This window comes from Phoca vitulina, unplaced genomic scaffold (genome assembly GCF_004348235.1).
Source record: "Phoca vitulina isolate PV1807 unplaced genomic scaffold, GSC_HSeal_1.0 scaffold10, whole genome shotgun sequence".
Lineage (NCBI taxonomy): Eukaryota > Metazoa > Chordata > Mammalia > Carnivora > Phocidae > Phoca > Phoca vitulina.
This window is the reverse complement of record NW_022589713.1, coordinates 41946789-41960964: the sequence shown is the minus strand read 5'-3', so window position 1 is coordinate 41960964 and position 14176 is coordinate 41946789. Positions and strand designations below refer to the sequence as shown.

The window sequence follows — 14176 nt, the reverse complement described above, 5'->3', positions numbered from 1 at the left end:
CTAGACCGACACCGTGGAAGCCGAACTCTCCAGGAAGGCGGACCCAGTCATGGACGAGACCAGGTCCCTGCCCAAGAATGATGCCCTTGAGCCAGGCTCTCATATCCCCAGCCCACACAGGCCCATGAGAGCATGTCCCTGGGTGCCATGTGTTACCGTTTCTGCAGGACAGTGACAAACTCGGTAAGCCGGTCACGCTCCACTTCAGCGGCCTGCCAGAGGGCCTTGAACTCTGCCACCTGTGCCTGCCAGCCTTTCTGTTCGGGGGAGTCTGAGAACCTGCGGACCAGGGTGGGGCAGAGGTCAGGGGTCAGAGGTCATTTGAGGGGTTATCAGGAGACATACACTTACTTGTGATGGTGGGTAGGATTAGGAGAACATTCAGGGTGCCTCAGAGGCAGCCTCAGAGCAGGAAGCCAACCCAGTCCTTCCTAGCCCTGCTGGTCCTCCTCCTCTGTCTTCTTCTCAGCCCACCATTCCTGTGCCTGCTGAAGTCTCTAGACCTCACTCAGCTGGCTGCACAGCCAGACCCCACCCAGGCTAGAGCTGCGTCAGTACCTCTGTCCATCCAGTCCCTGTAGGGGCCTGGAATTGGGCTGGCTGCTCTGGAATTTGGCCCTTGAGGGCCTAGGGTGCCCCGGGTACCTGTGGGGCCAAGGGCCTGGCCACCTTGCCCATTTTTAGGTGGGCCCAGCCTCTGTCTCCCTGTCAGCCTACCCCAGCCTCCTTCATCTCCTGGCTTGGCCCCACGCCCAGCCCACCTTCCTGGACACTTGGCTTTGTGACTTGGTCAGTTTTCTTCAGTGCTGATCTAGCCAGTCTCCGCTTTCCTCCTTATCACTGGGCCTGCCTACTAGCCCCTTAGCTGCTGGCTGGAGCCCAGACAGAAGGGGAACTCTGCCCCCCAACCAAACCCCCCAGAGCCCATGTGTGAGTCCCAAGCTGCTCTCTGCTTTGCCCCCACCTCTCCCCCTGAGACCCTGGGGGCCCTGGGTTTGCTTTCCTAGCATCACAGGACACACGGAGAGCTGGGCTGGGGCATGTGAGACCAGAGGCTAACTTGGTCTGGGGTCTGGGCCTGGGTCCTCCCTCTGGACATGGAGGGGGTTGGCTGAGATGGGTGCGAGGACTGCAGACCCCTCTCTGTTCTGACACCTAAATACACTTTAAGGCCTTGCTGCTCAAAGTATAGTCTCTGAGTCAGTGGCTGCGCATCCAGACCTGCTGAATCAGAGCCTGCGTGCTCTGGCAAAGCTCTGGTCAACTCACCTCCACGATTTGCTCATTGGGTGGGGGGAGGGAGAAGAGGGGGAGCCGCAGAAGAAAGGGGCTCTCCCCTCCCAGACACCCCGCCAGCCCCACAGAGCCCCTCTCTGGGGTGGCTCCCGCCGGTGCTATCACTGAGGGAAGAGGCCGGTATGCTCTGTGGGGGCAGGGCCCACGGGTGGTTGGCTTCAGTAAGTACTTGTGTAGTGTGCGGGACAGAATCTTGGGAACCAGCAGTCTGGACAGCTGAGGAGCACATCTGGTCCTGCTTCCCTGTGGAGTGCACAGGTCACAGACCCACGGGCCTGGAAGGGATCTTGAGGACCATCGTGGCCCTCTTCCTGCTCCCACTACTGTGACTCAAACCTCAGAGAGACAGAGCCTGTCCATTCTCCCTGGGGCGCCAGGAGGCCTCCCACTTTTGGAAGCGTGGCGTGCTCCCTTGTGGCTCGGAGCAGCCCACTCTCCCCCAAATGCCCTTGTGACACCAGGCTGATGGGTGAGGCAGCTGCAGGGCTGGCCTTGGCCCATGGTCCCTGTGCTGCCAAATGTCAGGCCAGAAGTGTCTTAGGCCCTCCTCGGGAAGCAGCATCCCAGAGAGGATCAATGCCTGGAGCCATACAGCAAGTCAAACACGGACTCGGGCCACTCAGAGGCCTGGCCTGGAACCTGAGCTGACCTGCCTGAGGGGTGGGGTTGGGGGCTGACAGCAGGAGCATGGCTCCAGTGGACAGTGGGCAGGGCTCAGGACAGGGCTCAGAGACAGGACAAAGCCACCATTTGTCTGTGAGCTGGCAGGAAGAACAAAAGGCCCATTTAAGCCCTAGGCTTGATTCTAACAACAAAGAGGGGGCCAGAGAGCTGAGGGGATATCAGTGACTTAAAGTGGGAACCCATATGACATGAAATTCTCCCCCTAGAGACTGATTCTCAGTGGGGAAGAGAAGACAAGGAAAGGAGCTGGGCTGCAGGCCCTGGAAGGTTCCTTGTGTTAACTCTGTGGTAGCAGGAAGGGACATTAGACTGCAAGCCAGAGGCCAAGACTCTGGTTCAGTAGCCACTTCTTCTATTAACTTGGATAAGGCACTGGGCCTCCCTGATCCTCTATGTCCTTATGCAAACTTGGAAGAGTCCCTGGATTTGGCCTGGCCTCGGTTTCCTCTCCTTTTTTTTTTTTTTTTTTTTAAAGATTTTATTTATTTATTTGACAGAGAGAGACAGCGAGAACAGGAACACAAGCAGGGGGAGTGGGAGAGGGAGAAGCAGGCTTCCCGCTGAGCAGGGAGCCCGATGTGGGACTCGATCCCAGGACCCTGGGATCATGACCTGAGCCGAAGGCAGACGCTTAACGACTGAGCCACCCAGGCGCCCGGTTTCCTCTCCTTTTAATGGGATGGCAGTACTGGCTGAGCATTCAGGGTGGGAAGGACTGTGAGGGCCCTGAGGTCCTGGGTTCATACCTGGGTGAGGCCCCATGAGGACTGGGCAGAGAAGGCCACGTGAGAGCAGATTCCACCAGCGTGTGGCCCAGGCTGGTCACGGAGCTGTGTGAAGGCAGAAGGGGCACATCACCACAGGAAGGCAGGCTGGGCCAGGCCTGGGAGGAGAGCAGGGGCCAGCAGGGATCTGGGGAGCCCAAGGAGGTGGCCAGTGCTGGCCCTCGTAGCAAACCTGGCCAGGCAGTCCTGCAGATTTTCTGCCCTTCTTTCTAGAACTCTTGCTGGCTCAAAATGAGACAGAACCAGGAGACATAAGAGCCTCGAGCAATCCAAGACAGGGCTGTTTGAGAATCCTAGAAACAGGTGCGTTTCAAGGCCAGCTCAGAGAGGATATTACAGGAAGCTGCAACCAGATGTCTTGCAGAAATAATATCTGGGCCTAACTGGCTCCTCCATGCAGATGCAGGGCTAATGGAATACGAGAGGCCCACATTTTGGAAGGACAACGCCACAGTCATCTTAAAATTGCACCCGTGGCTTCTGAGCAGAGGCAGCCTTTCTTCTGAATAATTAATATTCACTTTCCAACCACTCTATCCCCTTTTTTTTCTTACCGAGAAGATCCAAGCCTGCCAACGTGATCGCCTGCTGAGGCTGGGGGCTTGGGCTGGCCAGGGTCCTCCAGGAGCTTGGTGTAGGCGGGGTTGACCTCAGTCCCACCGGACCCCTTGCCCACTTCTTTATTCTGAAGATACTGCAGGGAACAGACGTGGGTTCGATTCTCAGCACTTTGGCTCAGAGGCCTGGAGAAGGCAGGAGGGGGCCTTGGCTGGAGTTCGGGGCTTTTAGGGGACATGAAAGAGGCTTCTTTTCAGGAGTGAAAAGCGAGGCCTGCTTGGTGAAGGCACTCCTTGCATGATAATGACATCTAATAATGCCTCTCTTCAGAAAGGGAGCTACATGGCACGAGGTGGTGACTGGGCCAGGAAGCTGTTCTACATTCAGGTCCCAAAGGGAAGTGCATGGCCTTTGATTCGGGCCAGATCAGAGACTGATGTCTTTGAGTGGACCCACCTCTCGGGGCAGCCCCCCCCACGCAGGGTGAATGCCAGGTGTGACTTGAGGCCAGCTGCCTTTGTCAGCTGGAGACACGTGGACTTAGTAGACACCCGGAGCCATAGAGGTTGCCAGGGCCTCAGCAAGGGCCAGCGGTCTAGCGGGGAGGCTGGGCTTACCAGGCCCCCTTCCCTCCTCCCACCTCCTTCTTCCGGATAGCTGGAGAGGCCAGATTGAAGAAGGAGCCCCGGAGGACCCCCACCAGGGGGTCAGGCCACCAGGGGTGGACAGTTGGTGTGAGCCCCAGACAACCTGGCATGTCCCCCATCCTGAGATGCATGCCTCAACTGTCTGCTGGGTAATGCTTGGCCCCCAGTCGGCTGATGATCTCCGAGGTAAGAAGTGCTTCCATTTTGTGTGCCTGGAGCCAGGACAGTGGTGAGGTGAAAATACTGGAATGTTCCCGTGTGCTCCTTCAGATTTCACTTCCCAGTGGCAAGCAGGGCAAGGACTGCAAGGCAATGTCCCCACTCACAGCCACACACACCCTGTCCCCAGGCCTTTGTCATAACCCTGGGCTCCCCCTCAGCCTCGGGGACTTCAGCATTTTCCACCACAGCCACTGGGGTCCCAGGGGATGGATGGCTCGGAGACATACCACCAACCCCAGCCAACACCAGCCTGAGGCTGGAGCTGAGGGGCTCCTGGGCTCCCATGCTTCTGATGGGACCACGGATCCCTGGGAATAAAGGGCAGGGCTGCTCTGTGACATGCCTTAGGCGATACCAGTCACCCTGGCTATGAGGCTTCTCTGTCACTGGGACAGAGTCCCAGTCCCAAGTCCCCTCCCCTCTGAGCACCCGCACCACAGGAAGGAGCCACAGAGAGCCCACGGGGCCTGACTCCCGGCAGCCTGGGCTGTGCTGGTAAGGCATCTGTCAAGGTCCAGCTCTTCAGGGGCTCCCTCATTAGGTGAGCATTTATGAGCATCTATACTGGCCTCTCAGTCCTGTGCCAGGGCGTGAGGCACCAAGGTACGCGCCGCCTCAAGAGGAGAGGAGGACTTTGGGGGGGGGCAGGAGAACGATCACCCAGGGTGACAAAAGTTTGTCTTGGGGATGCACAGGGAGTTAGGAGAGTGCCCAGGAGGGGCAAGGAACACAGCTGGGGCCCCTGGCCAGGCAGTGGTGGTGGGGGAGGAAAGGGAAGGCACGTGCTTCAGGCATGTGCACAGCTGCAGTGGGGAGAAAGCAGGGCTGTGAGGAGCTTAATGGTGGCCATGTGGCCAGAGTGTGGGGGAAAGGGAGGGGTGAAGAGGAGATACAGGCGGGGTGGCAGCAAGAGCTCGTCACGTGGGGCCCTGCAAGCTGGCTGGAGAGCAGCTTCCTTTGGGCCATCCCACTGCCTGGAATGTGAACGTGGAGCCTGGCACTGTAGCCGCCATCTTGGATCGTTAGGATGAGGGCCACGGCTGGGGACAGTGAGGCAGAGCTGGAAGGAGCCTGGACCCTTGAGGATTGAGTGAGGCCAAGGGTGACCGGGAGCCACAGACAGGTTTTGTGCAGAGACGGGAGATAATCAGGAAAGAGAGGAAAGGTATGTGAGAATTCGTGGGAAGCCAGATGGAAGCAGGGGAGCAGAATGGAGCCAGGGAGGACGTGGTGTGGCCTGAGTGAAGGTAGGTGGAAAGCAGTGGAAGTTGCTGAGCTTTGTCTGGACGGTAGATGGACTTGCCAGGGCTTGGAAATGGATGCCAGGCCAGGCCAGCGCCCTACTCACCTGCACACTGAGTTGGCCAATCTCCAACTCCAGCTGCTGTACCTTGGCCTCCCGCTCAGCCACCATGGCCCGCAGCTGGGTGATGAGGCTGATGCTCTGCTGAGCCTCACTGTTGACCTGCTGGTCCAGATGGCGCTGCGACGCCCGGGTCTTCTCCTCCTGCAGACTCAGGCTGCCCAGAATCTCCTGGAGCTGCTTCAGCTGGTCCTGTGGGGCCAAGCAGGAGGGCAGACGACAGACAAGTTTAGCCATGACCCCTGGGCAAGGCAGGACAGGGAAGACCGCCTCCCTCACGCACTCCTTGCTGCTGCAGGAAACTAACAGTGGGACCCTATCTGTTTCTTTGAGAAGCAGGAGGATAACTTTCCTTGCGGGGCTCACCAGGCAGTGGGGACCATGCCATTTTCCTGTCCTCAACTTCCTTCTCTGAGATTGGGCCAAGAAGGACATTGAGGGGGCTCTTGGGATGCAGACAGCAGCTCAGATGGTGGGCCCTCTGCCAGTGGAGTGGGGGAGATATTCGGGGAAAAAGAAACCCTATCCCTCTGCTGGGAGATAGCCTTGAAGGCAGTCCCTGGACCCCCTGCCAGGGATTCCCTCAGCACCTGACTGAGGCCCCCTCCCCTGCAGATGCCCCCAGGAGACTAGTGGGCTGGAGGCTTCACCGAGGGCCAACAAGAAGGACAGGTCAGTGATTGGGAATGCAGAGGGAACTGAGGCCCAGAGAGCCCAAGGGCACAGTGCTGGCGGATGGCCGGGCTGGGGCTTGTCTGCAGCGTTCATCATGCCATCTGCGACCACCGAGGACATGCAGCTCCACACCTTATTTAAAAACTGGGAGCTGGAACGCCTGGGTGGCTCAGTTGGTTAAACGTCTGCCTTTGGCTCAGATCATGATCCCAGGGTCCTGGGATCAAGCCCCGCATCGGGCTCCCTGCTCAGCGGGAAGCCTGCTTCTCCCACTCCCACTCCCCCTGCTTGTGTTCCTGCTCTCGTTATCTCTCTCTCTCTCTGTCAAATAAATAAATAAAATCTTTAAAAAATAGTTAAAAAAAATAAAAACTGGGAGCTGAGGCTCAGCGAGGGGGTGCCAAAGGCCTAGGGTCACCCAGGGAGGTGTGAGCAGAGGCGGGTCTTCTGTGTTCCGCTTACCACCCCGTGCCCCCCAGCCAAGCCAGGCAGGGCCACCCCAGGGGCCTGGGGCACAATTTGGGATTCAAAACCCTGGGGCACTGCACGTCCTAGAGAGAAAAGGCCAGGCTAGGTTCAGGAAAGCAGTGTGGCCTTGATAATCAAGGCAGGCCTTACGGTCAGAGCAACCTGGTTTGAACTCAGTTGTACGGTCTTGGACGACTTAGCTAACTAACTGGACTCTTAGTTTCCCCATGTGTGAAATGGGATTCGAACAGATGACCCTAGGGGTTGTCTTGGCGACTAACCATTATGAACCACATGCACCCCAAGTGCCCAGGAGGGGCTGTATGCTGTCACATGGACAAGAATTTGTACCGGCCCCTCAGTTTTTCCATCAAGGAAAAATGACCCAGGGTGCACTCCCCTCTCCTTCCCTGCACCCACTTCCTCCTCCTCTGGGGTCCACAGGCCCAGCGGCTGGTGGCAGGCTCTAACACGTCACAGCCAGCAGCAACACCCCACAACACGACGTGTATGCGTGCTCGGGCAGCCTCCGAGCTGCTCCTGGCCCTGGGGCGTGGCTTTGCAGCTGACGCCCGGGTGAGGCCATGAGCTTCTGGATGATGCTGGTGGCCTCTGGGGTAAGTGAGGGCTCACTCTGGCTGGGGCTGGGTCATGGGCTTCCGGGCAGGGTGGGGGGCCCGTGTTGGAGGGACCGGGCCCTGGCTCTCGCCAGGCCTGAGCGGCTGGGCCCTACCATGAGGGCGTCGATGAGCTCATCGTCATGCCGGCCTTTCTCCACCAGGGTCCCCATCTGACTCCTGAGGGTCTTCACTTCGCTTGACAGCACCTTATTCCGGGACTTCACGCCCTCCAACTTCTTTTTCAGTTCTTCAAGCTCTTTCTGGAGGGCATCCCGCTCACCCATGAGTTTCTGTAATCAGGAAATACAGTCTTGGGCAGTGGAGCTGAATGGGTCCCGGGCTCCCACTCACAGGTGAGGCCCAGTGACAGGAGGGGACTTCTGAAGGCCGGAGAGCAAGGCAGCTCCCAGCCCCCGCCTCTCAGGGGTGTCAGGTGGGGCCCTGCCCTTGCACATGACAGACAGATGATAGCACTCCTCCATCAGCCCAAGAACACAGGCGTCCAGGCAGCTGCCCTTGCTCTGCCAGGGTCAGAGACGAGAGGAGCCACACTTGCTGACTGTGGGTGTGTCCTCCAGAGAGCATGGCTGTCCCCACCTCTCAATCCCGGCCTGAGCTGGGGAAAGAGCAAAGCCGTGCTCTCATGAGCAGCACTAGGTCTAGGGTTCAAACAGAAGTGGCTCACCCCACCAGGAGCCAGAATGAGAAGGAGGTGCCACCCTGCCGCGTCACCTCCCTTCCTCCATGCATGTCCAGCACGTCAGCCCAGACTGCGCCACACTCAGGTCAGCTACTAATCGGCAACTCAAGTGCTGGGCATGCCTTTGGAGTCTCCCTCCTCCCTCCCTCCCTCCCTCCCTCCTTCCCTCCCTCCCTCCCTCCCTTCCTTCTCAACTATTTCCTGAGGGCCTACTGTGTGCTTAAAACTGTTATAGGTGCTGGGGATAGAGCAGAGAACAAAACAGAGTGTTTGTCCCCAAGGAGCTAACATCCTAGCTGGGGAGACAGATGTTCAATGGTTTACCTGTTACCACTGTTTACCTGTTGCTCTGCGTATTGAAAACTGGGCAAGGGAATGGGGTGGGAGGGACAATGGCATGGTCAGGGAAGGCCTCTCTGAAAGGTGACATCTGAGAAGAGACTAAAGGAGGTGAGGGGATGAGCAAAGGTCCTGGGGTAGAACATGTGTGGCTAGAGCACAGTGACAGAGGGGACAGGTCAGGGGCAAGGTCAGAGGGGGCAGAGTCCAGATTAGGTAAACCATCAGGAACCAAGATTGAGACCCTGAGGAGGGTTTTGGGCAACGGGTGACATAATCTGCTTTGGTCTTGAGGGTTAGTTATCATTGGAAAAGTGTTTTTAGATCCCTGTGGAAGTGAATTATAGAATGAAAAATAGTAGATACGAATCCAGAAGACCACCGATCTTTGCCGTAGGCAGCCATTGTTTGCCTGTAGCTCTGCTGGCTACATACTCTAAGCTCTGCAGGCGTCCAGCAGAGGAAGAACACACAGGGGACAGCCTCCTTCCACTGCAATGTGGCTTACAATCGGTTCAATGACTGCAACATGTTCTGTTCAGTGTGAATGTGTAAGTCTGAGACAGGGGCACCGCAAACCCAACAGTTTCAAATCTCAGCTCCCCATCTCCCTTGAGTCCCCTCCCCGTGTCCCCTCCCCACTGCTACACTCACTGGAAGTCCTTCACAGTCCTTCCGCTTATCTCCCTTCCATCCCGTCACTGAGCCCTGTAAAGTCGACCCTCAAACGTTGCAGGTGTCTGGCCTTTGGCTATAGTCCTACTGCCTTGGCTCAGGTCCCCGGACATGTCTCAAGTGGATTATCACCTCTGCCTCCCAAGCCTCCTCTGACCTAGCCCCCCCGACCCCACCTGACCATGTGACCTTTCCAACATGCACAGGGGTCCACGTCCCTCCATGACTTAAAACCCTTTGGTGGTTCTCCACTTCCTTCTAGATAAAAGCCCAAAGCCCGGGCTGGCATACAAGGTCCAGGAGGACCTGGCCTGGCCTGCCGCTCCAGTCCCTCTGTTCCCTCCTCACCCCTGATGATCTAGGATGCTGGGGGTGCAATGCAGTGATGGTCACAATGTTCCTAGCACAGGGTCTAGTCCTGAATTGGCACTCGTAAATGGAAGTCTCCTGATGAAAAGGTAAGGCCTCATTGTTAGGAAGCCCACTGCCAGGGCCACTGAAGTGGGCCTTCTCAGCCTGCCAGCACCCCGTCCTGCTTCTTCCTCTATTTTCTTTGAGAAAGCCACGTTCCCCACTCTCACGCCAGCTTTGGAGAGGCTGACTCATCTCCCAGACCTGGGGAGAAGCCTGGCTGGTCAGAGCAGCCTGGACCCTCAGCTGCAGTGACTGGCTCAGGGACGGGCTCATGGCCTAAGCTAGCCGGGTGACACTTCATTCTGGGACTTTGTTGGAACTACTGGGAAAGAGAAGCCCTTTGTTTGTGGGGGCTGGGCTGGACGATAGAAGCTGGGACTAGCAGGAATTCCCACGGGAGAGGGTGAAGCTGTTCCGGAAAAAGTGGCACCGAGACCAAGTCCCCAGATCCCTGGGTCCATCTGCGTCTGACGCTAGGCCACCTCTAGACTGTTCATCTACACGGGCCAATCAATTCTGTTTGTCACATAAGCCTGGTAGAGTTTGGCTTCCACCACCCTGGGCGCAGATCTGTGAGATGCAGCCAGTGAGACACAGCGCCCACCTTTCAGCAGCCTGGAGCTCTCCTCCACTGAGCCCCACCTAACCCTGTGCCTGGGCCATCCCTCTGGGCCCTGGCCACCTCCTCTCCTTCTACAGTGACAATTTCAGGTCCAGCATCTCCAGAACAGCCAGGATGGGGCCACCCGAAGCTCATGAAATGGGCTGACGACCCAGTCAGGCAGTTCCAGCTGGACTGACAGGACGTGAGGAAGAGGCACTGAGGTAACCCCAAGCCCCAGGGGTCTCCTGCCTCTAAGGGGTGGCTCAGAGCTCGTCCTCACGGCCCTGCAGAGGTGGTCACGATCTCCCGGTCCCCTGTGCTCAACTGACCCCTTCCCTGGACATGCATTACCTCCCAGCCCTCCTGTTTTTCCCTTTCCAGGCTGCGGATCCTCAGCAGGTTTTTCTCCTGGGCCGACAGCTTCCTTGGGTCCGGACCGACAGGCGGCTTGTCATGGGATGTTCCTGCAGACTGGCTTCGGGTCTGTCCCAGCTGCTTCTCAAGCTCGCGAACCTGAGGGTGGTAAAACTCGTCATTCCGCAGTGGGCCTGCCCTCACAGACTCAACCACTCAGGGGCTGCCCTGAGGTGCGACAGGAAGCCCCACTAGACTGAGGCCACTGCTGTTCTAGATGGAGGCAGGAGCCCCATGTGAGGGGCACGGAGGTGGGGGAGGAGTCTGAGGTGGCATCTTGGGCAAAACAGGGGAGGACAGGAGGGAGGTTTAGCTTGAGAATGAGAAAAATCACCCCCTCACTTAGGGGCTATGTGAGACCAAGAAGCAGAGGTGTGACTCCAGGAACCTGGGAGGGAAAGGATGGAGGAGCTCAGTACAAGGACGAACTCTCTAACCCAAGACTGGGTGCGCTTCTTGGGAGACCATGGGTTCCTGGCTGCTTGCAGGAGATGCTGCAGAGGGAGGGTGGGGTTTAAAAGCTCAGAGAGCAGCTCAAAGCCTCACCAGCTGTGTGCCTATGCACAGCTTACTTAACCTCTCTGAATCTCAGGTCCCTCATCTGTGAAATGGGCCTAAGGGTACCCCCCGCATAATGGTATAAGGATTCAGTATCCGGAACTTGTCTGAGTCTGGGAACCCCCAAGATGCTTCTTGGAATGACAAATCTTGGGGCCCACTCCAGACCAACAAGTCAGAGCTCCAGGGGAAGGACTGGGAATCTGCATTTTAAACAAGTCCTATGGGTGCTTTTTAGGATTAGGCAACTTTGAGAAACCCCAAGACGGCCCAGGTGAAGCCCTCGTCACACCGTCCAGCACTCATAGGCTCTCTCGGCCAGTGGCAGTTAGATGTCAGCCCACAGAACGATGGCTTTATTGCACTGGGTTTGAAGTGAGTAACTCCTAGGGTCCTTCTAACCCTGGTTTCCATGTTGATACAACATAAATGATGGAACACAGTTGCCGGGGCCAAATTCACTAGGATCCCCAGTAAAGGGTAGCCGCATGGTTTTGAAAGCACATATCAGCGCCCTCGTGTGGCACTGCGTGGTAATTCCATTTAAGCATTAGAGAACACAGTATGAAACTTTCAATCATTTATTTACGCAGCTTAACGACAATAACAACTAATGTGTCGAGTGCTTATTACGGCCGGGCACTGTGCTGGGTGCTTTACAGATGTTATTTCACTTAACCCACAACACTCTCCGTTTTGCAGGTGAGGAGGCAGGTGCAGAGGGACGAAGTGACTTGCCTAAGGTCACCGAAACTACAGACCAGTGACTGAGGCCAGACTCAAACTGGGGTCTCTTAAACCCCAAGGCCACACATCGGTCATTAATCACAGTGTTTTGGACACCGTCCCCTCCTTCGTGTTGGCTTCAAGGATGCCACAGGAGGCCCCGAGGATAAAAGCTACCCAGGAACTGTGCACTTGAAGTCCTTGGGGATGAAGGCCATGTGCTTGGCCAGTAGGGGAAGTTACACACCTACTCTTGTGCTTCTTGGTTTGAAGGCGAAAGAGGAAAATAACCGGAGCAACCTTTGTACAGTGTTCGCTCCACGCCAGGCACTGTGTTGGCCATTTGACGCGTATTGACTCACTCAGTCCTCCCATCAGCCCTGTGGGGTAGCTCCTATCATTATCCATGGTATAGGGAGAAGAAAACCGAGGCCCAGAAGGGTGAAGGAACTTGCCCAAGGTCGTACGGCTGCTGAGTCGAGAGCTGAGATTTGAATCCAAGCAGCCTGGCTCCAGAGCCCCAGCTTTTAGCCTCTAGAGATGCTCCAAAATATTTAGAGCATAAAGAGGGGGACAAGGCTACATCTTTATTGGGTAATTCAAACTTTCAAAAGTCTACAAGCATCTGGACAAAACTGGAAAAAGCCGGCAAGTACAACAGTCACGCGAATTTACATGAACTAGGGGAAAAAATATGCCTAGAGTACAGTAAATCAAAGGTTTTGGCATTTGTTAAGCACCAGTGCCTGGCACGTGGTATGTGTTATATAAATGCTTGTTCATCAAATAACAAATTAAAATCAGGCCGGTGGGGGAGAATATCAAACAACAGCCCTGCAAGTACGCTCTGCCGGGCCTGAGGGCCTTTTTAGGGTTCTGTGTCTCTCATGTGGGGTGGTGCCACCTCTCTGGGGCATTTCAAGCCCTGTGTTCAGGGCCAGAAGAAGTTCACTGACCTTGCTTTGCAACACGAGAATTTGTTGAGCCCGGCCCCTCCAGGTCCCCGGGGAGGACAGGAGCTGCTGGACATTCACATCTTCCCCGACCTCGCTGGTCAAAACCTGAAAAAGGGAGGGCCTTCAGCGAGGCCAGGAGAGAGGGCCCCCACCAGAACCCTAAAACCAGTGTATCCTTAGAGGCGGTGCTGGGTGCGTGGGGCTCCCAGAGGGCCTGGCCCCCGCCTGTACCCCTTCCTCTTGCCCCAAGGCCAGCTGACCGTGCTCTAGAGCAGTGGCCCCTGGGAAAGTAGTGATCCCCTCGTCCCCCGCATTTCTTAGTGTTGCTTCCAGCAGGTGAGGAACTGCCAACAGTGTTCAGATGGGGCCTTCCGCCCTTGACATATTCTGGGATGAGTGAACCACAAAGTTGACCAAAATCTGCTTCCTCAGTTTGTTCACCTGCCACTGAGAACTGAGATCCTTCTGGACGGCTACAGGAAGTACACTGCCCCAGGGCCTTGCCCTCTGTGAAAAGCCACTGACTAGGGGCCATGTCTGAGTGCAGCAAGGGGGGGGACCACCAAACATCAGTTGGGGAGGTTTGATTCCAGAAGGGTCCAACATTGTGGCTGCTGAAGGGTGGGGTGCAGGCCCTACCTCAAGGCTTTGAGGTGGAAACAAAACACACCAGCTGGTGCCCTGGGCCCCTCTGAAGCCTGTCACGGGAACCAATCTAGCGTCCCGAGTCTCTGGTGCTTGTTTCCACAATAGAACACTGTTTTGGAAATCTTGGCTAGTCTGAGTGGTTCCAGCAGGGAAGACAAATGCCAGAGAATTCACTATGTAAATAAAAATAAATAATGAACCAGCTGGGCCTGCATCCCAAGTCTGAGTATTTTCCTTTGAAAAGGGCCTTTAATACACAAACAACCTATTCATTTTCTAATATTACAGACAGCAAAGGGCAGGAGGCAAGTCTTGGCAGGCTTCCAAGTCCAAGGTGGCTTATTAAGGAGAGATCTACTAGGATCTACTAGGGTGCACGGAGCACAAGCAGTCTACAGGACTCTCCCTGAGTAGAGGGCACTGCCCTCCTCTGTCCAGGGCGGGGGAAGGCACCACAAGGGCCCCGCAGGCAGCCAGCAACCCCACTCACCAATGGTCTGTAGGAAGGGCTGACAGACGGAAGTTACCGGATCTGGACCCTGCCCCAGAGCATGATGCTCACGGGGCCAAGCACTTGCTGGTCCTGAATGGAACCCATTGTCCTGGCCATGCTCTTCCCAATCCCAGCCAGACAAGAACTCCTGACCCCTGGCTCTGGAATACCTTCTGGGCCATCCGGAGCTCCTGCTTCACAGACTGGATCTGGTTACGGAGGTCACTCATCTTCAGGTTTGTGGCCGTCAGCCTGTCCTGCAAGACCTTCACCTCTGGGGTCTCTGGCTAGTTGGGCAGGAGAGAGGAGAGAGTGGTCACTTGTTGCCGAA

The 14176-nt window shown here is 56.5% G+C and overlaps 1 protein-coding gene and 1 long non-coding RNA gene across 3 annotated transcripts in view; one reads left to right on the top strand and one right to left on the bottom strand.

The window, feature by feature from the left end:
• The window catches only part of CCDC13 (coiled-coil domain containing 13), a 51706-nt gene that overhangs the window by 12220 nt on the left and 25310 nt on the right, over nt 1–14176 (bottom strand). Inside the window, exons 6-13 of the mRNA XM_032408871.1 lie at nt 14016–14132; nt 12705–12809; nt 10402–10563; nt 7432–7608; nt 5541–5747; nt 3320–3459; nt 2727–2810; nt 157–279 (exon numbers count right to left, since the gene is read on the bottom strand). Of these exons, the coding sequence (XP_032264762.1) occupies nt 157–279; nt 2727–2810; nt 3320–3459; nt 5541–5747; nt 7432–7608; nt 10402–10563; nt 12705–12809; nt 14016–14132 (1115 nt within the window). The remainder of the gene's footprint in view (nt 1–156; nt 280–2726; nt 2811–3319; nt 3460–5540; nt 5748–7431; nt 7609–10401; nt 10564–12704; nt 12810–14015; nt 14133–14176) is intronic.
• LOC116635117 lies at nt 7583–12557 on the top strand. Of its 2 annotated transcripts, none has more exons than XR_004300107.1 (3): nt 7583–7671; nt 10432–10531; nt 11725–12557. It is a non-coding gene; the product is annotated as an uncharacterized LOC116635117 (long non-coding RNA). The 2 variants fall into 2 exon arrangements; XR_004300108.1 differs by lacking the exon at nt 7583–7671 and adding an exon at nt 10155–10271.